Raw genomic sequence first — 24774 nt, 5'->3', positions numbered from 1 at the left:
GGGTTTTTCCTTTTTGTTTCCCATCTGGATAGAGTTTTTCATTATTGACCTGTCTGGAAATGCACACTGTGTGAGCAAGGTAGCTCAACATAATCAGAGTGAGAATGGAGGCCATAAACATGCGCTTCATGTACCTGTTCACTGTCCTGGACTCCTTGTGTGGGAGATGGGCAGCACCACCCAGGAGACAGGCTGCCTCTTCTGGGCTGCTGCTGATATAACAGAGTCAAACCTGGCAGGAAGTCTTTGATCAGCCTGCAATCAAAAGCTATGATCAGACTTCCTGATCATAGAAGTTACTGCACATAAAACCAAACTGAGAAACACCAACTAAACTTTTAAAATACGAGCAGAAACTATTAAAGCCAGCAAAAAAATCCAGTGCTTCCAATGATAAATCCAATAATCGAAGTTGGGAGATAAACGTGTAACTGTTTATTGTAAGTGCTTTCGGCAAGAACGTTGCCTTGCCTTCATCAGACAAACAGTAATAACAAGACAGCAGGTTCTTTTTATACTCTATTAGGCTAATTAAGTCAATTAGCCTGAGTTAAAGAACAACATATTTAAATTAAGGTTAAGGATAAATAAAATATATGAAGTAAACCATGTACATCGCAATGCAAAATATGTTTGTTCCGAAATATACGTTTCCAATTAACCATATGTAAATATAATAATATAAAAACATGTATATATGTGTATAAATATTCAAAATAAAATATTTGTAAAAATTACACATTGTATGAATGTACTGTATAAATATATTGTGGAACAAAGTTAGTTAATTCCAGATAAATGTAAACAATTATCCAAAAGCATAAACACTTGTCATTTTAAAAGTTGTCATTTTAAAAGTTAAAGTACTATATATTGTAAAACCTATACAGGTTTGAGTACTAATGAATATTAATAATTATAAATTCCATGCTTATGCTCATGTTAAATACATACTACTATTAAAATGTGTATGTATGTATTTAAAAAATTGGTGCATATTATAGTATAAAAAGTATTGAAGTTAAATCTATGTATAAAAAATGTGTATGTATATAAATTATAACATCAATACAATTCCAAGTTACTACTAAAAGCCTAAGCTGTTATACTGAAATTTATTATAAACCATACTTTTAATCAATAATATATTCATTTACGAAAAATGTATATATGTAGTATCTATTTCATCTTTTAAGTGACAAAAGTTTCAAAATACATTTAATAGACAAGTTCTCGTTAAGACCTGGGTAAACTTGTGAGCTTGTTCTTATTTGCCAATTAAGCTCGTCTATCTCTAAAAGCACTTGCCATGGGCCACCTCTATTGTCAATATTCCTATGTTGTAAAATGACAAATTTAAAACAATGACTTGGATGTTGTAAGATGTGCTTGGCAAGTGCATTACTAATGTCTTTCTTATCTATAGCATAATAATGTTCATATATCCGCTGTTTTAACTTTCTTTCTGTCTTCCCAATGTAAAATGCATTACATTTGGTTACACAGAGCCACACAGATAACTCCTTTTGTATCACAATTATGTCTACCATTGATCTTATAAGTCATGTTGTTAATACAAAGCTGATTGCTGACTATTATATATCTACATTGCGCACAAGCGCCACATTTAAACATTCCGTTAACTCTATTTGGGCGTGTTTTTTTTCTTTTCTAAAATTGATTTCAAATTTTTACCCCTCCTGTAAGTTATTCTAGGGGTAATGCTTAAAACTTTGGATAGCGTTTCATCACCTTTAATGATGTTCCAATTCTTATTGATTACTTCTCTAATGAGAGAATAATCTAAGGAGTATGTACAAAGAAAACTAACTTGATAAGTTTTACTGTCATCAACTGTGGGAGTCCTTCATAATTGGACAGACAAGTACAATCAAAAAGTTACTGCACATCACGATGTCCCACACTGCTTTGGTGGCAACTAATGATGCCCACTAAGAGTGGGCTCACACACGAGGTCTAGGATGTGAACCTGCATTCTCTGGGAGGAAGGCATAGGGTCTCCGAGTTACCTCCCCCTTCTCTTTCATTAAACTGATACAATTTCCAAATATGAGGTCATTATGGTTGACTCAAACAAAAGGGGTCACAGCTTCTCCTGACCAGTGCATCAATGAGGGAATCAACACGCTCTGCCTTGTACTAGGCTTTAAAGTCTTTTGGGAGAAAGCTCACTATGCACACAGAATGGCTGCTGAGCTTGCCGAGTGCCTATGCTGTCTGTGACTGCTCTGACACTGGAATGGAGTATTCTGGAACCGAATACTTTCTAACATTGTTCACACAAGACATGACAATACCTACTGTAGTGCAAACAGCTGTCAGAACAAAAAGGTATACACATCAGCACTATAATGATGACACCACTCCATGCAGGTGGGTAGGTTTGAAAAATGAATAGCTGGAAGACCTTGTAAGCGGATATTAGGAGCCGACCCTTTGCAAATAGAGCCAAATACTGTCATGGTGCCAGGAATAACACCGGAGAGATCAATGTAGAGCATCTCTGCTGGGGGGTAGGGGCATCAGCAGTGAGTCAATTATTCGTGTAAAAGACTATGCTGTCTGCAAGATGCTTGTCGACAGTATCGGTCTTTACATTAGCAGTGTACCAGAGGCAATGCAGCAGTTGCACTGGTGATTGTAATGATGACTGTTGTGGGGACACACACTCACTGCTCCTCTTAGCAGACAAAATGGGAGACTATGAGACTGTAGCTTCATGCCCGAACTTAACTTTTTGTAATCCATTTTCAGGGTGAGGGACACCTGTGGTGAAAACTCCTTTGATGCAGTTGTGACTGTCTGCTGCTGAGACAGGTCCATAAGAAGAACTGTTTCAACAATGTCCTTGGATGCCAAGGTTGTGGCCGTCTCTCTATGATGGTCCTGATAGACACTGAGGTGGGACTGAATCAGAAACCAGGGCAGTATTCAGCACAAGTAGCTGAGTTGGGGCAGAAGCTGGTTTGGCAGCCAGCTCTGATGTCAGCTTTGGGGTCTTTTTAACTAATAACTTGAGCCCTTTGACTGGTCTCTTGTGAGAAATGGGTACAATACATGGACTCTCATCTAAGTTTTCCTGGTCCCACTTTGCCAACCAGGCCTTCTTCATAAGGTAGGCTGACAAACTTATCTTGGCATCTCTTGTGCATTGCCCAGATACACCTTCAGCAAACCAAGAAACTGCTGCATTGTGTTCTTCACTGAGGTAATACAGACAACAGAAACTATTGGCACTTGGGAGGTATTTGCTTGCTAAAAGGGCAAGGCTTAAAGAGGAGTTTTTATGCAATGCTGACTGGCTAATATAGGACACCAGCCTGCAGGCTGAATGCCTAAAGAGAGAGAGAGGAAAACTGACAAAATAAATAAAAAACAGAAAAGGTAGAAGAAAACGTTTTACCTAAAACTCCAAAAAGCATTTTTTTCACAAGTAAAGCAACAAAGAAATAAAAAGGCTGGATAAGTTCTTTTGTGACTAAATATACATTGGAGAAATAATGAATGGAGGAATGGGAGTGGAGCAACATGACAGGAACCAAGGGAGGTACTCAACAGCCTGAAGACTTCCAGGTGCCAAGAGGCTAATGCCTGCAGCATACATATTTATTCAGTTCTAAAAATGAAACGCGTCTTACCAGATCTATAGACAAATGCACCCAATCACGGGAGAAATAAAACAAATTATACAGGTGTAAAAATATGTGAGAGCATCTTCATGTTGACCAGTTAGGACAGCATACATAGTTCTCTTCCATACGCAGAACCTCCTCCACAAATCAGAGCATGTCAGTTGTGCAGAAGGCTTGCAACAAGTTCAATAATTTTAACACACCAACCAAGAGTATGGCAGGATCAATGGATCTAAACCTGAAGTCAAAGCTTGAAACCAAGGGTGACATCTTTGGCTTAAACCAGGAAGGTTTTCTGTATCAAAAGACCTGACAGCCTGAAACCACAACCACCATGGCACTGTGAAGTGACAATAAGGAATGTTGCTCTTTCTCTGAATTCTGCAGCTAGGCATGGAATCAGTAATACTAGGAAGGCATAACATCTCTCCTGCCAAGGCTAGAAAAATGTGTCTACTGCCAATTCCCCCCTGCTCTGCCTCATCAGTCAAAAAAGAGGGGGCAGACTGCACTCTTCCAAAAGGCAAACAGGTAAGCATTCAGGATGCTACTCTCTCAAAATACCCAGAGACAAAACCTCTGAATTTTCAACTCCAAGTTAATTTTTTTACACAATCTGAAGGGCTGACAAAGTAATGATTCCTGCCTCTGCAAAGGAAGAAAAAGTGTACGCCTCTTAAGCAGTATGTCGATTTTTATTTTCTACATCATAGGTGTGTAAAGGTAGTTTTTAAAAGATTTCTGGTTGATATGAAAAATCTTGCTTCACAATTTTGGGAGGTGCTGTGCAATGCAGCTGTCACATCTATTATCAATTTTTATTTCTGGCACTAGGCTCCTTGATCTAGAATTAGCTTAACTAGATCACATACACTGCCTTACAGACCAGAAAGAGATCCCAACAGAGTAAAGTATCAGAAAAATATATAGGAGAAATTCTGAAACCAATCTGAATAACTTCTTCTTGCAACAGTGAGGTTCTTGAGTAGCTTGAATGGCAGATGGAATAATGCATGTGGGCATCTGACACTCCTTACATTTCTAAATAATTTTCTAGGTATTCCATCCTAGACTTGATAGTCCTAGAATTAAAACAGGCACAATGGGGTCAATTTGGCATGTTGTGCCCTGGACCCAAGAAAATACAAATGTGGAATTCCCGGTGAGGGTGAGGGGCTCGTTTTCTGTACTCCACGCAACTACCAATGGACATCTAACTATACAGTAAAAAGGAAGAAGGAAAATAGTTTTCCCAGCAGGGTACTTATTTTGATCACAGTACAAATTTTGGCTTTGGACTGACCAGTGACACAATGGATATGTATCAGGCTCTGTTGGCAAGAAAGAACTGAGAAAATGGCACTGGCTGATGACCTTTATACCCTGATATCGGAGGGGAGGGTGTCTGCCAGGCCAAGAGGAGAGGAAAAGACTTTGATATTCCAGCCAGCATAAGGCATACACAGCAGGAAATACGAAAAAATTATTACAACAGTGAAATGTGAAGATCAGGATGGATATAGCAATCTGTGCCTGCTATCATGGGCTGTGTTCTTGCAATTCTAGTTTAACTTGATTTCAAAAACCATCAAAACCATGCAGGTATAATGTTTAAAAATAAATAAATAAATAAATAAATAAATAAAACCCGGTTCATGTTTGCTTTGAGCAGAAGCTAGTGAAATGACATGCAGAGTTCAGGAAATACAAGCAAATCAAGGCAATGGAAAAAAGAAGTTATGTCTTACCATAATGTTCCATCTGTGTTGTTCTTTTTCCATTCATCACTGATGGGTTCGGTTCAGAGTCCCTCGGAACCGTGTCGGCCTAATACCAAGCTCGCGTACACCAAAAACCCTTGAGCTAAGCTTCTACCCACAATGCCCTTCTCCCTGTTACCTCAGATTGAGTTTGCATAAGACGTATAGAAATAAAGGAGAGGCCATTTCTGCGCAAAAACCCTGACACACCACAAGGACCCATAAGATCCACCAGGAGCCTTTGGTGGGGGACGGAGGGTGGGATGTGATGAATGGAAGATCATCAACAACACAGATGGAATGTTATGTTAAGACATAACTTCTTTATCTGATATTGTTAATTTTCTTTCCATTCATCACTGATGGGACAGAATCCCAAGCTACTTGAGAAACCATGGTGGCCCTTACAGAAGAACATTCCTGAGCACCATTGAGCCAATGGCCGCTCTTCCCCTGGAGACCATATCCAACTTGTAATGTTTGATGAAAGTGCGTGGTTTGGCCCAAATGGCTGCTGTGCAAATATCATCCACAGAAGCTCTGGAGTGAAAGCCTACAGAGGTTGCTATAGCTCTAGTTGAATGTGCTTTGATATTGTGAGGTCTAAGCTCGTTTGTACATGAATGTGAAAAAGAAATACAATCTCTGAGCCACTTTGATAAAGTGACTTTTGAAACAGCATATCCCATTCTTGGACCAGTTAAGGAAATGAAAAGTTGGCCTGTCTTGCAGATAGATTTAGTCCTGTCTAGGTAAAAACGTAGTTGCCTATGCACATCCAAGGAGTGAAGGCAGAATTATCCTTCATTGGAATAGTTCGGGAAAAACACTGGGAGCTCGATGGATTGGTTCGCAGAAACCAGCAGAGTGCTGCCCCCCTGACATCTCAGATGCTCAGGTAAGAGCCGCCCTCTCCAAAGCAAAAAAACACAGCATCAATTGGACCAGACGGTGTCCCGGGCTGCGTCCTACATGAACTCCAAGAAGAGCTAAACCCAAACATAAAACTACTGTTCAATCTCAGCCTTACTACAGGATATGTGCCCAAAGAGTGGCGTACAGCAACAGTGGTCCCTCTCCATAAAGGTGGTGCCTCAACTGATCCTGGAAACTATCGCCCCATAAGCCTGACTAGCTTGGTCTGCAAAACTATGGAAAGGATCATCATGGACCTCATAAATAAAGATATTGGGGACCTACACACACTGGATCCTACCCAGTTCGGCTTTGTTAAGGGCAGATCCTAATACCCCACTCGGCCATTATAGATAAGCTCACCAGCTTAAATATAAACCCCTATGTCACTAGATGGATTGCAAACTGGCTCAAGGACAGAACCCACATGGTTAGAATTGCTGGAGCCATGTCAGACTCCAAACCAGTTACATGTGGTGTCCCACAAGGCTCAGTCCTGGGACCTCTCTTGTTCGGTATATATTTCTCGGAGGTACAGGCAAACACGGAAGGACTGTGGCTGACCATGTTCGCAGATGACTGCAAACTGGGCGCCATAATAGACTCTCCAGCCGACACAAGCATCCTCCAAAAGGGCCTCATAGAAACAGACAACTGGTGCCAGAGCCATGACCTCAAGCTAAATGCCAAAAAGTGTACAGTCATCCCCTTTGGCAAAAACAAAGTGCCCACAAATTACCACATAGGCGGTAATCCATTAAGTACAGAAGAAGTAATTAGGGACCTGGGGACTCAAGTTGATAGCAATCTCTCATTTGACAACCACGTGGCCAAAGTGGTTAGAAAAACATTTTATATAGCCCACCTAATCATGAAGGGATTCACATCTAGATCAGGGGAGGTCATCGTGCCTCTTTACTCATCCCTCATCAGGCCCATAATTGAGTACAATGCCCCTTTTGGGATGTACCTTACCAGACACCTGCAGCAACTGGAAAGACCCCAAAAGTACCTCACCAAGAGGATCAAAGGGCTCAAACAGATGCCATATGCTGCCCGGTTAAAGAAACTCCAGCTCTACTTAGTGGCATACCGCCCATTCAGAGGCGATCTGTGCCTGACGTATAAAGCCATGTCCAACCCCGGAATTAATGGACATGCTGCACCTCAGAAAATCCAAATCCCATCGAGCTAGGCGCTCGAGAGACTTGAACCTCAGCACTGAAATAAATAGGACATGCTGCAGGGACAGATTCATAACCCAGAGGCTCCCTTCACTCTGGAATAAAATCCCAGTCCATTTTAGGCAGAGTCCCTCATTGACTCTCTTCAAGAGGAATCTTGATGAGCGGATGGGAGATCGTAGGTTTACCCCGGGTATCACTTCTGTGTCACTGTTAGACAGAGGCACAGTATACTAACCTCGAAAAAGGGCACAGCAAAATAAATTTAAAATTGGTGGCGAAAGCCAAACACATTCTGGCTAGGCTTATAAATGCCCTAGGGCAGATAGCCTAGTATGAACCTATGAAAAATCAGAAACCACTTTGGAAAGAAAAGATGGGTTAGCACGTAGAGATACTTTGTCTTTATGAAATATTAGGTATAGTCTCTTGATGCATAAGGCCTGTAATTCTGAGATCCATCTAGCAGAAGTGGCAGCTACCAAAAAGAGAGATTTCCATGAGAGAAATCTGAGATCACATTTTGCAGCAGGCTCAAAGGGGGGTTGAGACAGTGACTGCAGTACTAGGGACAGATTCCATGTCTCTAAGGGATGCCTAATTGGAGGTCTGCTGTGAAACACTCCTTTGACAAAGGTTTTTCATAGGTGAATGGACATAGTAGGAGTGCCCTCTGATCCGTTATGAAAATTGGAAATTGCTGCTAAATGGACTCATGGTAGAAGCTGATGCTTTGTTTTCAAAGAACTCAGATAGGTATTGAAGGATGACAGACACTGGGGCTGAGAAGGGATCTAGCATCCATTCTTTAGACCAAAGAGAAAACCTTTTCCATTTATCTATATAAATGTTTCTGGTGGATGGTTTATTGGAGGCCAGAATAATATCGCAAACAGGTGTGGAAAGGGCTTCCTGCCTGGCGATTAACGAAAGTGGAGAAACCAAGCAGTCACCTTGAGACTGGACAGATTTGGGTGAGTCAACCCTCGGGTGTGAGAAATTAAGTCTAGACGAGTGTCCAGGATCCATGGAGGCTGTAACAGATGAGGCCGGAGGAAGGGAAACCACACTTGACGAGGCCAGAATGGGGCAATGAAGATCACCTTGCATCATAACAGAGTAGCTTTCTTTAAGAATAGAGGTATCATGGGAATCGGAAGATAGGCGTAGAGGAGACCTGTGGGTCAATTGTGAGTCAGAGCGTCTCTCAGGGACTCCCCCCTCTGAAGGAAAGAGTACAAAGTAGCTGCTGTATTTGTTGTTCGTAGGGGAGGCAAAGAGGTCACAGCAGGGCTGGCCCCATCGGTTGAAAATTTCTGACGTCACTTTGGGATTGAGAGACCACCCATGAAGAAGGAGAATGCATCTGCTTAACCTGTCCGCAATCACATTGGACCTCCCTGGGATGCGCGTTGCTATTAGAAAGCAGTCGGAAGCTATCACCCAGTGCCAAATTCTCATGGCCTCTCGACACAGGTGGTAGGATTTGGTTCATCCTTGTTTGTTGATGTACCAAACTACTGACATACTGTCTGACTGAACTGCAATCGTTCCAGGGGGAAGAAGTGGATGTAATGCCTGCAATGCTAATAGCACCGCTCTTAACTCCAGAACCTTGACATGCAGGTTGGCCTCTAAGCTCAACCATGTGCCTGGGACTTTCTTTCCCTAAAAATGCCCCCCCCCCCCCCCAATCAGGGAAGCGTCCGTGGTCACAGTGGCATTGGGTTGAGGGGTCTGAAAGGGGCGACACCAAAGTTCTGCGTCTGGTCTCATCCCCCAAAAGAGATCTTGCTTGCAAGAGTCGGTTATGAGCACCTGTGAGTTTAGGGGTTGAATATTTGCAAACCACTGGGACATTAGGAGCCATTGTAACACTCATGTGTAACCTTGCCAGAGGAACTATTGGAATGGCTGCAGCCATGGACCCTACAGCCTAGAGAACGTCCCTCGCCGACACCTTCTTTTGACAAGAGTATCACACGCACTTCTGAAGCCTGTGAGCTGGAAGAGATACCAGACAGGATTGAGTATTGAAAACTGCCCCTATAAACTCCAGCTGTTGGGTAGGTTATAAGTTTGATTTCTCCCAGTGTACAGTGATTCCCAGGGGCTCTGCTAGTGAAACGGTGTATCGGAGGGCCATAGTCAAAAGACGCTTGGTGGGGGCACAGAGGAGCCAATCGTCCACATATGGAATCTTTGAAGTCTCATGTGAGCTGTCACCACTGCTAGACATTTCGTGAACACTCTGGGGGCCGTCGACAGACAGAATGGCAGGGCTCGGAACTGATAATGATTGGCTCCTAGCCGGAAGCAAAGGAGGCTCCTGAAGCATTTGTACATTTTGATGTGGTAATACGCATCCCGGAGGTCTATTGAGCACATCCAAACATTCTCCCTTAAAAATGGGAGAATGGATAGAATAGTGACCATGCGGAACTTGGTTTGTGCAACTGATTTAAGTGGCTGAGATCCAGGATGGGTCTCCAGTCCCCGGTACTTTTTAGACACTAAAAAGAATCTTGAGTAAAACCTGGATCTTCATTGGTCTGGAGGGACTGGTTGGATGACTCTTTTTTGACAGCTTTGTTACCTTTGAAGCCGCTTCTTCCCTTTGATTGGGTGTAACATTGGGAAGGTTTTTTTGTAGGCTTTTGACAGGAGGTTAGAGGGATGTAGTAGCCTCTGGAGATTATTCTCTGCACCCATCAGTCATTTAAAATAGAGTGCCAGGCAGTTTGGTGCAGAGAAAAATGAGTCCCGACTGCTTTCAGAGGAAAGCAATCGGGCAACACTTCAGGAGCGTTAATAAGACTGCCCAAAAAAGGAATCTCTGGAGTCTTGGTTTCGGGGACCCCCCTCTGCCCCTAAAGGGGTGTCTTCCACCACTGAAAACCCTTCTGCCTCTGGGGGAATCCTCGCCACGTGAGTTATGGAAAGGACCCCGAGATTTCTTGTGCCAGATTTTCCCACTCCTCTGGTTCCTGGAAAAAGAAAGCGGAGGCTTGGAAAAACATAGGCCAACGGCAAACAGAGTCTTTCCATCTTGCTTGCAACTGGCTAGCGTGTCCTTCACTTTAGAACCAAACAAGGAAGATGGTTCAATGGCGGTGTTCAAAAAGAAGGACTTGAAGGGGTCTGTGAGGTCGCAGATGCGCATCCAGGCATGACCCCTTATGACTATGCCTGCACCCGCTGCTCCTGCCGCCCCTTCTGTTGCATGGGAGAGCAGCTACATTGACAAATTGGAAATAGATTCAAGGGTGGCAAGTTGAGAAGCAACCTTGTCCTGTGCCTAGTCAGAAACTTGATCCACGAGGGATCCAGAAAGTTCAGTAATCAGATCTCTTTGGAGCTTCGTGAAGTGTGCAAAGTAGTTTAGGGACCTGACAGCAAAGGTCTCTGAAGCAAAGACTCGCTTCCCTAACCTGTCCACAGCCCTATACTCCCTGTTGGGCAGGTGGACAGTAGGACTTTCTTCCACTAGATCCTTTTTAGTGGCCGCCACCACCATAGCATCAACTGGCAGACCTCTGGACCAGTGTGGATGCTCTTCCGGGGGAGAAAGAATCTTATCAGTTCTCCGGGGAATGGCCTCAGTAGTGTCAGGGTTCTGCCAAGCATGCTGCATGACGAGTTGGATTAACTCATTGGCAGGTGGGGTCACCCAAGAGGTAGAAGGCAGTCAGCAAAAAAGCCCGCAGGAACACAGATTCCTCCGAGGAAGGGTTGGAGGGCTTCAGCCACCTCTCTGTTTTAATAATTCCAGGACGTCTCCGAAGGAGACATCATCCGGGGGTGACCGTGGGTCCCCTCCCAATCACCATAGTCCGTGTCTTCTGTCAAAAACTCTTCAGGAGAGTCTATGTGCTTCCTCTTGCATGCCTTCTTCTGAGGAGGTTCCTCAGTGGGAATATCTGAGGAGGACTCTGAAGGGTGAGTACCCAGAAGTGGGTACCCAGAACTGGGGTTTCCTGAGGCTTCTCCTCCCAGTGTCCTGGGGAGATGGTTCATGGCAGCTGTAGATCAGAGGGAGTAGGATGAACTTCCGACATCTGAGGAGTGTTTCCCAAAGCAAGCAACCCTCTCCATCACCTGAAAAAGAAGTGGGAGCCCGGAACTGAGAAGGACAACCTCGGGACCGGGGTCACACCCCGCTTCGTCGGACCCGCTCCCAGGGATGGAGCCTCAAGCAGGATCGGGGCATGCGTTATACCCAGATCTGAGGGTAAATCCGATAAAACACTCTGAACCAAGCCTTGAACCGAGGACTCTGCCCCCCAACCATGAGTCTAAGGAAGGGACGGTTCCGTCGGAACAGAGAACCAAAGGAATTGCCTCGAAGTCTCAGTGACGGACACAGTCGGCACTGAGGAACAGGGTTCCACAAAAGACATCAGAGCAATGGGCTTTGGAACCCTCGGGCCTGAAGGAGGAGCACACATCTGAGTCCTGTGAGAGACGGACCCAAGTCCCAAAGGGGATGAGTCTTTGGAACATTTGGAATCCCTCTGGCTGTTACCAGCTGATCAAACATGCACACCACATCAAGTTTGGATAGACTCCTGGTGGACCTCGTGGACACTCCTGAAGGGGAGTCAGGTCGATACAAAAAAGGGCTGTACATTTGACCTAGGAATGGATCCAAAGAGGGGGAGTATCGGGTCCATGGTCTCTGAGCTAGTGGCACCGTAGTCTCTAATTTGGAGACAGGAAGCAAAGGAATCAATGGTGCAGTAAAAGGGCTCGGTGCCGATGAGGCACTCAATCAATGTCATTGTTTCCAAAATAATGTCAGCGGTCAGAGATATAGTCAAAGCCAAGGTTGGTGCCGTAGCTGTAGTGGAAGGCAAGGTAGGTGCCATAGCTGTAGTGGAAGGCAATGTCGGTGCCGTAGACGAAGGAGTCTGTGCCGAAGATGGTGCCGACATGGAGAATCTGGTAATAAACATGGCTTGATTCATAAAAGTATTTGGAGCAGAGCTCGGAACAGCAGTAGTTGGAGCCAAAGTAGCAAGTCTATGCTCAAAGGAAGTTTTGTGGGCCTTATATTTAGGCATCTTACCCCATATCACCAGCCAGTGAAGAGAGATCAGACTGGGGACTTTTCTTGTCCTTCATTGGAGAGGTGAGAAGCAAGGAGGCCTTTCAAGATCAATTTATTCCTTCTTTCACTCAGCATCCACTGACTGAAACGTTGGCAGATTTGACAGCGGGGTTGAACAGAAAGATGAGGAACCCCCAGACAATAAACTCAAGTCCTCATGCAAATCACTATTAGGGAGTTTACCATTGCAAGAGGTGCAATGTTTAAACCGTGAAGATCCTTTTCTTCCTCAGACATGTCTGATAAGTGTAACAACTGACTAACAGACCAAGCCAGTCACAAACACACTAACAACAAGTTTACAACACTATTAGAAAAGATAAAGGCAAGAAGATACCAACAATGGTATCAAGAGATACCACAAGGGTAAGGAGAGGGCATACCAGCGATGGTAAGAAGAATTACCCAAAGGGTAGAGCTAGGTATGATAAAGATACAAATAACTCTACTAAAGTAGAAAGGAGAAAGTTTTAGAGAAAGATTAAGTAGAGATAAGTATCCAAAATATCAAAAATATACCACTTAGCTTGAGAGCTCGGTGAAACACGGCTACATGGCTAGACGGCAAACGAGATCGGAGGTAACAGGGAGAAGAGCAATGTGGATAGCAGCTTAACTCGAGAGATTTTTAGTGTATGCGAGCTTGGTATTAGGCCGACACGGTTCTGAGGAGCTCGGAACCCAACCCATCAGTGATGAATGGAAAGAAGATTAACATCAGATCTATTACTTCCATTTCTTGTATATAGATAGGTCTTATCACTTGGATTTACATAGTATTTTTATTATTTACTTGTATTTGTTTACTGGGTTAGTATACTGATCACAATGGCCTCTTGCAGTCACATCCCAGGTGAACAGGATCTCACAAGAAATATCAAGATAGAAATACAGAAACATTTATATTTGCTTCTACATATTTCATAAACCAATATAAGCAAATGCATTTGAGGACAATGCATTATTACATCCCATGTGAATCAACGCTATAGACCATTACAAACTTACTGACTTACAAAAAAAGATATTACTGATTTAGTACTCCAGGCAATAGTGTTCAGAAGGCAAAACATGTATATCACTATTTAAATGAAAGATAGCAAAGGAACTCAGAAAAAGGGAAGCCCTGATCTGTACTTTACAGCAACAGTCTGCTACCTGTAAGAGAAGCTAGACTATTCCTAAGGCCAGTTATATCAAAACTTACTTTGTTTGTGAACCAAGCTGCTTAGGCTGCAATATAATGGTTTTACAACTAGAATGAAACATTTACCTTGGTTTGTTGCTTCTATCTGCTGGAAATCAATGAAACACTTACCTGACAATGCCTCTCCCCTCTGCAGAACTTCCTCAATGTTAGCTACCATAATCCTCTGCACATCTTGCAGTTCTGTATTGATAGAACTCAAGTTCCTCCGTGCCCTGCTGTCAATGTAGGATTTCTTTGTTTTCTGAATGTATGTGTCTGCACAAAAAAAAACAAACAAAAAAAAAAAAACAGCAAGTCATGTCAAACTGCTTTGCTTGCCATATTCTAGCAATCATCTGAGGAAAAGTGAAAACTTGTTTGGATTTAAGCTTGGGTTCACCTTCCAAAGAATCTGAGTGACTGCACTCAGTGTCAACTAGGAAATCACCACTGCCCTCATCAGTTCTCTGAAAAGAGAAAGATCTCCAGCTAAACTAGCAGTACAGCCATGTATGGGAGCACAGCAACCAGGACTGCCATTCTGCAGAACACTCCTAGCCAAGAAAAGCACATCATCTTCATAAACAGCTCTAAACTGATTATTAGGTGTATGAAGAAGCTTCTGTTTCATTTTCTTGTGAACCTCACCACTACATAAAATATCACACAGTATTATGTCTAGCAAGAGGTATGTTACCCCAAACTACTCCTGCACCTAAAGGGTTTGGTTCTCCCTGCACAAGGTACTGGAACAGCCCCAGAGGATGTGTTAAAATCGTGGTCTGATGTTAAAGAACACCCAGCAAAGTCATACATACAGTAAATAACACAAACACTGAAAAAATAGCCAAGTTCTGAAATATTTTCTTCTCAAAAGATGAAAAAGCACAATAACAGTAAAAACAGGACCCTGGTGTTTAAAAGGATACACACACTACACTTTTGTCAGAACCAATAAAAACAATATTTCTCTCAGATGTTTGAAAGTTTCCTCAAAGATAGAAAACAAACACTACTACAACCAAAAATTCCCACAGGAATTGCTGTAAGGACTGACAAAATATTCAATTTAAGTAAACATAAAAACAGAAGGGGAATAATAAATCTAAAAATAAAACGAGAGGAAAGGGGGTCTCCAAATGGAAGTCATCTCAGCAGTAAGCCAGAAAAATCAGTACTGGACCATGTGAAACATCACAGGACTTTCTTCTTTGGATGGCAGAAAGAGATTGAACACTCAGTTTCTGTCTCAGCTGAAGGTTTCCCCCTCAGGATATGATCAGCCAATCAGCTGTGACAGGAAAAGAGAGGGAGAGGAATCAGAGCATTTGAAAGCTGGGCAGTAGTGGGTTACCTTGGCAGATAACCCAAAATGCCACTGAGGCAGTGAGAATGATGAACATCAACAATATGTCAAGTGTGTAAAAAGACATCTATTGATTTAGATATAATAGAAAATCACTTGGCTCCTTTGACTTAGCACTGCTTGCGTTAACTTGCTTTCTGAACACACAGCCTGTGCTACTTTAGCTGGAAGGTACAAAACTCTTTGTGATGGTTCATTCTAACTTTTACTCGCTATATACCACACAGAAGGCACAACAGATCAAAATGTTTTATGGACGTAACAGACCACTACGGAATAAAAATATTCAGATTTTCCAACAGAACCTGTACTAAAAACTGAACAATAAAAGGTGGCAAGAGGGATTTAAAACACAAACTGGCCAGACATTTAGTAAATGGGTAAATCAATAATATATGACTATTACTGACTTGAGTAAAGCAAATGACTTCATACATACTCTTAAAATGCGCTACGACAAAGTCAATGTGGTCCTAAACCAAAGTGCATAAGCAAAGCAGTCCTCTGCAACCACAGTTATATTCAAACAGCCATAGACTATCATCACAGATACATCGCCCTCTTTTAATCTAGTATAAAAAAATTCAGTTATGCCCTAAAATGAATATGTAATCAAATAATAAAGAAAATCAAGTAACTGCCTTTGTGATTTTCAGACAATCCTTACACAGAAATATGTGTTTGTAAACAGTCAAGTGTTCATAGTTTTAAATACAACTTTTTTTTTTATTGACTGTAAGAAAAATTTCCATGCAACATTATTTTCAAAGTCAGACAGAAGCATGCAGTTTCATGTGATGGCGGGTGGCTACCAGACCATGAAGCATGCTACATTTGTTTCTGGTCTTTTTAAGATTTGTGAAAATGAAGTCTGCTAAACTGGACAATTTACCACTCAAGGTTACAGTCAGATGAAGGATGATGGAGAACTCCTTTCAGCATTTCTTTAATTTTAATTAATCTGCTTGTGTATGGAGTGAAGCTCTGTGGAAGAAGTTATTATTTTCTGGCAGGAAGGGAGAATCGCCACTTCATTTCTGGGATTACCGGATTATGAAGACTGCTTGAATTTGATTGCTACAGTTACTGGAACTCCTTAGAAAATGCTGCCATGCTTTTCTTGTGTCTTTAGTCTTTGCTGCTTCTACAATGTTTGTGTCAAGACACTTTAGAAGACCGTCAAAATGGCTGGTGGTATTAATTAGGTCAGAAAAATGCTGCTACAATACTGTGACCTGGGACTTCTGCTAATTTTGGAACAGTATTTTTCTGGTACACAGATATTGTATAAAGTACAGTTTTGTACCTACCATAAATGTAGATGTCCGAACTGGATAGCATCTGCAGTCATAACAACTGGGTTGTCCTGTCATCAGGCAGCCCTTCGGTCGGCCGGATTCCAAAGTCCGGGTCCGGCTTCGGCTGATGTCGCACTTCACCCGACGTCATCTCTGCTGGTCTTCGGGTATAAAGGCATCAGCCGACGCCATTTTCCTCAGTGTTTCTTGCCCCAGATGCCAGTTGCCCTCTTGGAAGGCTAAATTTTGGGTAAATGCCAATGTTTCCAAAAGATAGAAGGCAAACACAAAAAATAAGCATGTATGTACATATATACAAACAAATACACCATAAGAGACTCCCCCCCAGCTAGCTATTAGGAGGGTAAATACCCTAGGAGTACCACAGAGGGAAGGAGGAGGGTAATCCTGACTGCAGATGCTATCCAGTTCGGACATCTACATTTATGGTAGGTACAAAACTGTACTATGTCCTTCATGGATGCATCTGCAGTCATAACAACTGGGTAGAATACCATAGCCAACTAGGGAGGAGGAAGAATAGATTATGGTGTGGTTAGGATCCCTTGCAGTACAGCAGTGGCAAACCCTGCTCGGGATCTGGAATACAGAGGTAGATTATAATGCTTGGCAAATGTATGCACGGAGGTCCAAGTAGCCGCCTCAATAATGTCCTTGGTTGCCACTCCTCGTAAGAAGGCTGTGGTAGTGGCTGTTGCCCTTGTAGAATGAGGCCTTATGTTCTGTGGAATTGGTTTTCCATGGAAGGAGTAACAGAATCGTATGCAATTTCCTATCCATTTGGAGATTGTCTGTTTGGAAATTGCTTTTCCTTCCCTTCCTGTTGCATAGGCTACAAAAAGCTGGTCAGTTTTCTGTTACTTTTGTTCTGTCCAGGTAGTAGCGTAGCTGTCTATGTACATCCAAGGTATGCAGCATTCTTTCCCTCTGTTTTGTGGGTTGGGAAGAAGGTAGGTAGGTGGATTGCCTGGTTTAAAGACACTCTGGATACCACCTTAGGCATAAATGTAGGATTAGTCCTCATGGACACTCTATCTTGGTGGAAGATTAGGAAGGGTTGTACTGCCATTAGGGCCTGAAGTTCAGAAACCCTCCTTGCTGAGGTTATTGCCAGTAGGAAAGCAGTTTTCCATGATAGATGCTGTAGGTCTGCTGTTGCTGCTGGTTCAAAAGGTGCGAGTGTCAACTTTTCTAGCACAAAGTTCAAATCCCAAGCTGGCAATGGTGGTTTCCTAGGAGGTTTTACATTCTTGATCCTTCTGAGGAACTGCCTGAGTAGAGGATGTGAGAAGACAGGTGGATCAAAGCTGTATTCTGCTGAAATAGCTGATGCATGTATCTTGGAGGAATAGGACAGGCCTGTATGTAAAAGCTCTGCCAAGTACTCCAGAATGTTAGCAATATCTATATTCGACACATCTTTTCCTCTTTCAGCACTCCAAATGACAAACCTTTTCCATTTTCCTGCATAGTTCCTTCTTGTTGAAGGTCTGCGGGCTTCAAGGATAATGTCTTTAACCCTTTGGGAAAGATCTGGATTAGTTGCTGCTATGTGATGTTCCATGCAGTCAGTTGCAACGTTTTTAGGTTTGGATGCATGATGCTGTAGTTGTTCTGAGTTAACATCAAAGGCATCAGGGGTATTGACCACATTTTGTCCCGAGACATGCTCCTCAGCAATGGGTGCCAGTGTTGTCTTGGCCAGTTCGGAGCTATCAGGATTATCCTTGGACGTTCCTCCTTGATTTTTAGTAATACCTTGTGTATCAAGGGAAGAGGTGGGAATGCATATGCTGTCAGACCTTTCCAGCTGAAGGAGAGCAAATCCACTTTCCATGCAAGTGGATGGAATGTCCTTGTGCAGAATTTCTTGAGCTGGTGATTGAGAGGGGAAGCGAATAGATCTATCTGTGGCATTCCCCATTTCTTTGAGATGGTCTTGAAGATGTCCGGGTGTAGCATCCATTCGTGAGCATCCGAGGTGGTTCTGCTTAACATGTCTGCTAGAGTATTCTCCTTTCCCGGTACAAATATTGCCTGTAACTGGATGTTGTAGCTGAGTGCCAGATTCCAAAGGTCCAAAGTCATTCTGCATAGGGGGTATGAATGAGTGCCTCCCTGTTTGTTGATGTACCACATGACTGTGGTGTTGTCTGTCCTCATCATCAAATGGCCTTCTCTGAGAAATGGTCTGAATTTTTGGATTACCAGTTTTACTGCCAGCATTTCTTTTAGGTTGATGTGCAGGTGAAGCTGGTCCTGCGTCCACAATCCTTGTATGCATTTGTCCAGCATGTGAGCCCCCCATCCTAGGTCTGAGGCGTCTGTTGTGATGGTTTGGCTTGCTTGATAGTTGTGAAAGGGTAGGCCTGGGTTTGACTGGCATGCTTGAGCCCACCATAGGAACTCCTGTTTTAGGCATGGGATTAGTGGAATTTCTGCTTCTAGGCTGTGCCTGTGTTGGGACCATAAATTCTTTAGGTACCACTGTAGTTTTCTCATATGCAGTCTGGCATGTGGAACCAAGATTATGCATGATGCCATGAAGCCCAAGGCCTGCAGAACTTTTCTTGCTGTTAGCTTGTTCTGTTTTGTTAGTGCCAAGAAGTAAAGAGGGAGTTCTTTTGTTTTTCTGTAGTTAGGAATGCCATTTGTTTTACTGTGTCCAATTCTGCGCCCAAGAATGTCCTTGTTTGGGATGGTATCAGCCTTGACTTTTGTAAATTGACTGTGTATCCCAGTCCTTGTAGCAAGTAAATGACCCTTTGTAAATCTGTTGTCAGCTTGCTTTTGTTGTCCCCTTGTAGCAGGCAGTCGTCCAGGTATGGATAAATTTGGATTCCCTGTAGTCTGCAGTGGGCGATTACTGATGCCAGGCATTTTGTGAATACTCTGGGCAGTAGATAAGCCAAAGGGCAATGCTGAGAATTGATAGTGCTCTGATCCTGCAAGAAATCTGAGGTATCTTCTGCAAATTGGTCGAATGGGGACGTGCAGGTATGCCTCCTTGAGATCTAGAGTTACCAGCCAACACTCCTTGCCCAGCATGGGAAGAAGTTGCTGTAGGGTCAGCATTTTGAATTTTGGGACAATGATGTATGTGTTTAAGGTGGACAGGTCTAGAATAGGTCTCCAACTTTTTCCTTTCTTGGAACTAGGAATAGTCTGGAGTAGAATCCTTTGCCTTGTTCTGTTATTGGTACTCTTTCCACAGCTCTCATCTTTGTTAATTGCATTATTTGCTGTAGAGCTTCTGTTTTTTGATTTGGAGGCAGATTTGGCATTCCTCTTTTGACTGGTAAAGTGTGGAAGTGGAACCGATAACCTTGGTCTATGGTTTGCAAAATCCACTTGTCTTTTGTGATATAGTGCCAGTTCTTCGAAAATAAGGTTAATTTTCCGCCTAATGGTGCTGCTATTTGTTCCCTGGTAGGCGGAGTTAGGATCAAGTCACTGTGATTGTGCTGTTGTAGTGGTAGTGGCTGTGTCTGTGCCTCTGTTATTACCATGCCACTGTCGTCCTCTGTAGGCACCCCCTCTAGATTGATTTCTGCCTCTGGAACGTCTATTCCTGCCCCTTTGGGATCTTGTGGAGTCAGGAAAGGACCAATTTTTGGCAGGCCAGTTCCTGCTAAACCTTGGGGGCTGAACCTGCAAGAAATCTTTAACCGTTTGTACAGATTTTGCCTTTTCTTCCATTTTCTTCATTACCTGCTGGGCAGGCGTACCAAACAAACTGGCCTTATCCATAGGAGCATCTAATAACTTAGCTTTAATATGATCCGGTAAGACCTGTTCCTTCAGCCATGCATGTCTTCTTATCACTGTGCCAGTCATGGCTGATCTAAATGAAGCCTCCAGTGCATCATAGCCACATTTTAAGGAATGGTTACTAACCTGTTGTATGTTATTTACCATTTCTAATACATATTTCTTATCTATAGAGTCATCAGAGGATAGCTTTTTAGTTAACTGATCAAGCATAAACTCTTGGTATTGTATCATGTGAAACTGACAGTTTAAAGCTCTAGCTGAGAGAGTAGCTGAGGTGTAAACTTTTTGCCCCATCTGTCTAAGGACCTGGCTTCCCTTTCAGAAGGAATAGGGTTTTTGCTGTGGTCGAGGCTACTGCCTTAGGCCCCTGGGATATAGTTTCGGGTCTGCAAGTGGGGCCTTGTATAGGTGATGATGAGTGTCTGGCACCCTGTAAAATCTATCTGGTTTGGCAGGGGCTGGAGGTAAGGAATCTGGTGCAGTGCAGACATCATTAAATGCATCGTCCACAACAGAGAGGACAGGAGGTATAGCTAAGGGCCTGTGTTGTGGTAGGTGCAGAAAAGTCCTAAGTCTTTTTCTGGAATCTGAGAAATCCTGTTCCTGCCATTGGAATTGTTCTCGCATGGCATGTAAGGTTTCCCCAAAGGAGAATTCTTCTGGTGGAGAAGCAGCTGGAATGGATTCTTCAGCATCTGAGTCTTCATAATTGGAGAAAGGAGCCTCTGGCTGGTCTGTAATATCTGAGTCATCCGCAGAATCATCAGAGGACACAGGCTCGGGGGGCTCTGTCCTAGGTCTCTTTTCTGGGGGCTGAGAGGCCCTGTCTGGGTGAGATTGAGATCCCCTAATTAAGGATATTAAATCTTCTGCCAGAGTAAGCATTTGTGAAGTAGAAGTGGGCCTGGTTGAGGGGGGTTTAACAGGCACTGATTTAGTAGATTTGGCTGCTTTAGCCCTGGCAAAGGCCTTAATAGACATGGCTGCAGGAGGCCTAGCAGCACCACGTGCTGGGGTAGAGACATCCAAAGGGATGGTGTCTGATAAGTCACTAGTAACCACTGTTGTAGGTAAAATTGCTGAGGCCGATTCAAGTAAAGTAGCAGGAACCTCAGTAGAAGTCATTGACTTTTTCTGACATCGGCTGAGGCAAGAAAGAGTCCCCAACGGGGTACTTAGCTTTTAGAAGTCTTCGAAGTAGTATTCGGTAGTAGTAATCTCTGGATCTGACCGACCGGCACTTGCGAACAGCTTCTGCTTCGGGCGCCACGCGGCAAGAAAGACTGGGGAAAATGGCGTCGGCTGATGCCTTTATACCCGAAGACCAGCACAGATGACGTCGGGTGAAGTGCGACATCAGCCGAAGCCGGACCCGGACTTTGGAATCCGGCCGACCGAAGGGCTGCCTGACGCCAGGACAACCCAGTTGTTATGACTGCAGATGCATCCATGAAGGACATCAGTTTGTTACTGGGCATAATTTTGTTAATTTTACCTTAGTCCAGGAATAGGGTATGGCATTTTAACTGTTAACTGCTGTTTATAGCATTGTATTTTGTTGGATTCCACCTTTTTTGCCTTTTAACATTTTACTGCCTAGTAAGGTATCATCTTTTGGCAAATGTACTGCAAATACTACTGTCTAAATACTGGACTTCATTTCACTATGCAACACTGCTTAATATGATGACTTTGGAAAGTACGTAGGTATTTAAGCACTAAAATAAGCTTGAACTATTCTAACTTCGGGTCTGTGACACAGACTTTTGTACACTTTGCATACAGAAAGTTGGGAGAGGAACTGCTGAAACCAGAATTCAGTTGTGCAGAAACAATCCATGATTAGAGTTGTGTGGGAAAAGTAAAAGAGAAAGACAAAAACAAGAGAAGCAAGCCATTTTAACAAAATAAACTATTAACATCATTAATATTGCTCAGACCCACCAAAAAAGTACCAGGAGAAGCAGTTCCATCAAAGACGGTGACTGCACTGATTTGAACTACAATGTGTAGATTTTGAAAATGTCATCAAAACTACTTAAGTTACAACTGTATTTAAAAAATCCAATAAAAAACTTTAGTATTAGAGAAAGTACAGTTTTGTACCTACCATAAATGTAGATGTTCGAGTGCTAATACAGCTGCAGTCATAACAGATGGGTTCTCCTGCCGTCAGGCGGGTCCTCGGTCGGCCGAATTCCAAAGTCTAGGTCCGGCGTCGGTTGTTGTCGCTTCTTCCCTGACGTCAGTGCGACAGGGGTATAAAAGAACCAGCCGACGCCATTTTCTTCAGTTTTTCTTGCCCCAGATGTCAGGTGCCCCCAGAAGGAAGGCAATACATAAAATTATGTAATAATGCAATGCAATATAATCAAAAAACAGTAGTTGCAAGCAAATACACCATAAAAGAATACCCCTAGAGGGGAAGGAGGGAGGGAAACCTGGACTGCAGCTGTATTAGCACTTGAACATCTACATTTATGGTAGGTACAAAACTGTACTATGTTCATCGTGCATACAGCTGCAGTCATAACAGATGGGTAGAATCCCAAAGCTAATAAAGGGGTGGTAGGCACTAGGTGGAACTAGGAGGAGCCAAAATGCCCTGCAAGACTGCAGTGGCAAAGCCTGCTCTAGATTTGGAGTATAATGGTAGGTTGTAGTGCTTGGAGAAGGTATGCACAGAACTCCAAGTGGCTGCTTCCAAAATATCCTTGGTAGGGACTCCTCTGAGGAAGGCTGCAGAGGTGGCTGTGGCTCTGGTGGAATGAGTTCTAATGCCTGTAGGCACAGTTTTGCCATAAAAGGAATAGCAAAAGCATATGCAGTGGGCTATCCATTTTGAAATTGTCTGTTTGGAAATTGGCTTTCCTTGAGCTCCTACCGCATAGGCCACAAGGAGCTGTTCTGATTTTCTGAAAGGTTTTGTTTTGTCCAAGTAATAACGCAGTTGCCTGTGGATGTCCAAGGAATGAAGTAATCTCTCCCCTTTGTTTTGAGGATTAGGATAAAAAGTAGGTAAATGTATGGCCTGATTTAGAGCTACCCTGGATACCACTTTAGGAATAAAGGACGGGTTGGTTCGTAAGGAAACTCTGTCCTTGTGGAAGATGATAAAAGGCTGTACAGCCATGAGAGCCTGTAGTTCTGAAACTCTACGAGCTGAAGTGATAGCCAGAAAGAAAGCTGTTTTCCAGGACAAATATTGCAAATCTGATGAGGCAGCTGGCTCAGTTTTTCCAGAATGAAATTAAGATCCCAAGCAGGTATTGGTTGTTTCCTTGGAGGTCTTAAATTCTTAGCCCCTCTGAGGAACTGTCTTAATAGAGGGTGAGAGAATAAAGGTGGATCAGTGTTGTATTCTGTAGAAATGGCTGAAGCATGGACTTTGATGGAGGAGAACGAAAGTCCACTGCATAGCAGTTCAGCCAAATATTGTAGAATTTGAGGTAAATTCAGTTTTCCAGGGTTCTGGCCCTTTTTCTCATTCCAGACACAAAAACGTTTCCATTTTGCAGAGTAAGCTTTTCTAGTTGATGGCCTTCTGGCCTCCAAAATGACATCCTGCACCTCCTTGGAGAGTAGGGCCTGCTGTGATGCTAAGGAATCTTCCATGCGGCTAGATTGAGTGTTTTTAGCTGACTGTGAAGAGTTTTGAAGCTGTGCTGAGTCAGAAGAGGCATTAGAGGCAGGGTCCATGGTGGGGAATGCGTCAGGCTCCTCAGGAGTGGGTACCAGTGTTGCCTTGGCCAGTCCGGAGCAATAAGGATCATCTTTGGTCTGTCTGCTCTGGTCTTCAATAGGACTTTGGGCAGCAGAGGAAGAGGCAGGAAGGCATAAACTGTCATTGATGTCCAACTGAAAGAGAGAGCGTCCACTCTCCAGGCCTTTGGATGGAAGATCCTTGAGCAGAATTTTGTCAATTGATGATTCTTGTGGGAGGCAAAAAGATCTATGTCTGGCCTTCCCCATTCTTGGATTATTTCTGTAAAAACTTTTGGATGCAACTTCCATTCGTGTGGATCTGTCATATTCCTGCTTAGGTTGTCTGCCAGCGTGTTTTCCTTGCCTGGCAAGAACTGTGCTTGTAGTTCCATTTGTAAGTCCATGGCCATGTTCCAAAGTGACATGGCCAGTCTGCATAGGGGATAATAATGTGTTCCTCCCTGCTTGTTTATGTACCACATAACTGTGGTGTTGTCCATTCTTATCAATAGTTGACCTGGTTGTAGAAGATCCCTGAAAGCTATAATAGCGTTTATTACTGCTAGCATTTCTTTTAGATTGATGTGAAGGTGCTTTTCTTTTTGGGACCATTTGCCCTGAATGCACCGGCCTGTCATGTGCGCCCCCCAGGCGTAGTCCGAGGCGTCTGTTGTGATGACTTGATTTGCTTGAGGCTTGCTGAATGGAAGACCTGTGTTTGTTTGACATGCTTGAGCCCACCACAGAAATTCCTTTTGCAGACATGGAATTAGTGGTATTATTGTTTCCAAACTGTGGC

At 43.2% G+C, this 24774-nt stretch overlaps 1 protein-coding gene across 1 annotated transcript in view; it reads right to left on the bottom strand.

Moving 5' to 3' along the window:
* The window catches only part of LOC122813418 (vesicle-trafficking protein SEC22b-like), a 329060-nt gene that overhangs the window by 66417 nt on the left and 237869 nt on the right, over positions 1–24774 (bottom strand). The window contains exon 6 of the mRNA XM_044085734.1: positions 13941–14087. Within this exon, the coding sequence (XP_043941669.1) occupies positions 13941–14087 (147 nt within the window). The remainder of the gene's footprint in view (positions 1–13940; positions 14088–24774) is intronic.

Source organism: Protopterus annectens, chromosome 10.part0, assembly GCF_019279795.1.
Source record: "Protopterus annectens isolate FY-2018-M chromosome 10.part0, PAN1.0, whole genome shotgun sequence".
Taxonomy (NCBI): domain Eukaryota; kingdom Metazoa; phylum Chordata; order Ceratodontiformes; family Protopteridae; genus Protopterus; species Protopterus annectens.
This window is presented reverse-complemented; position numbering and strand designations above follow the sequence as displayed.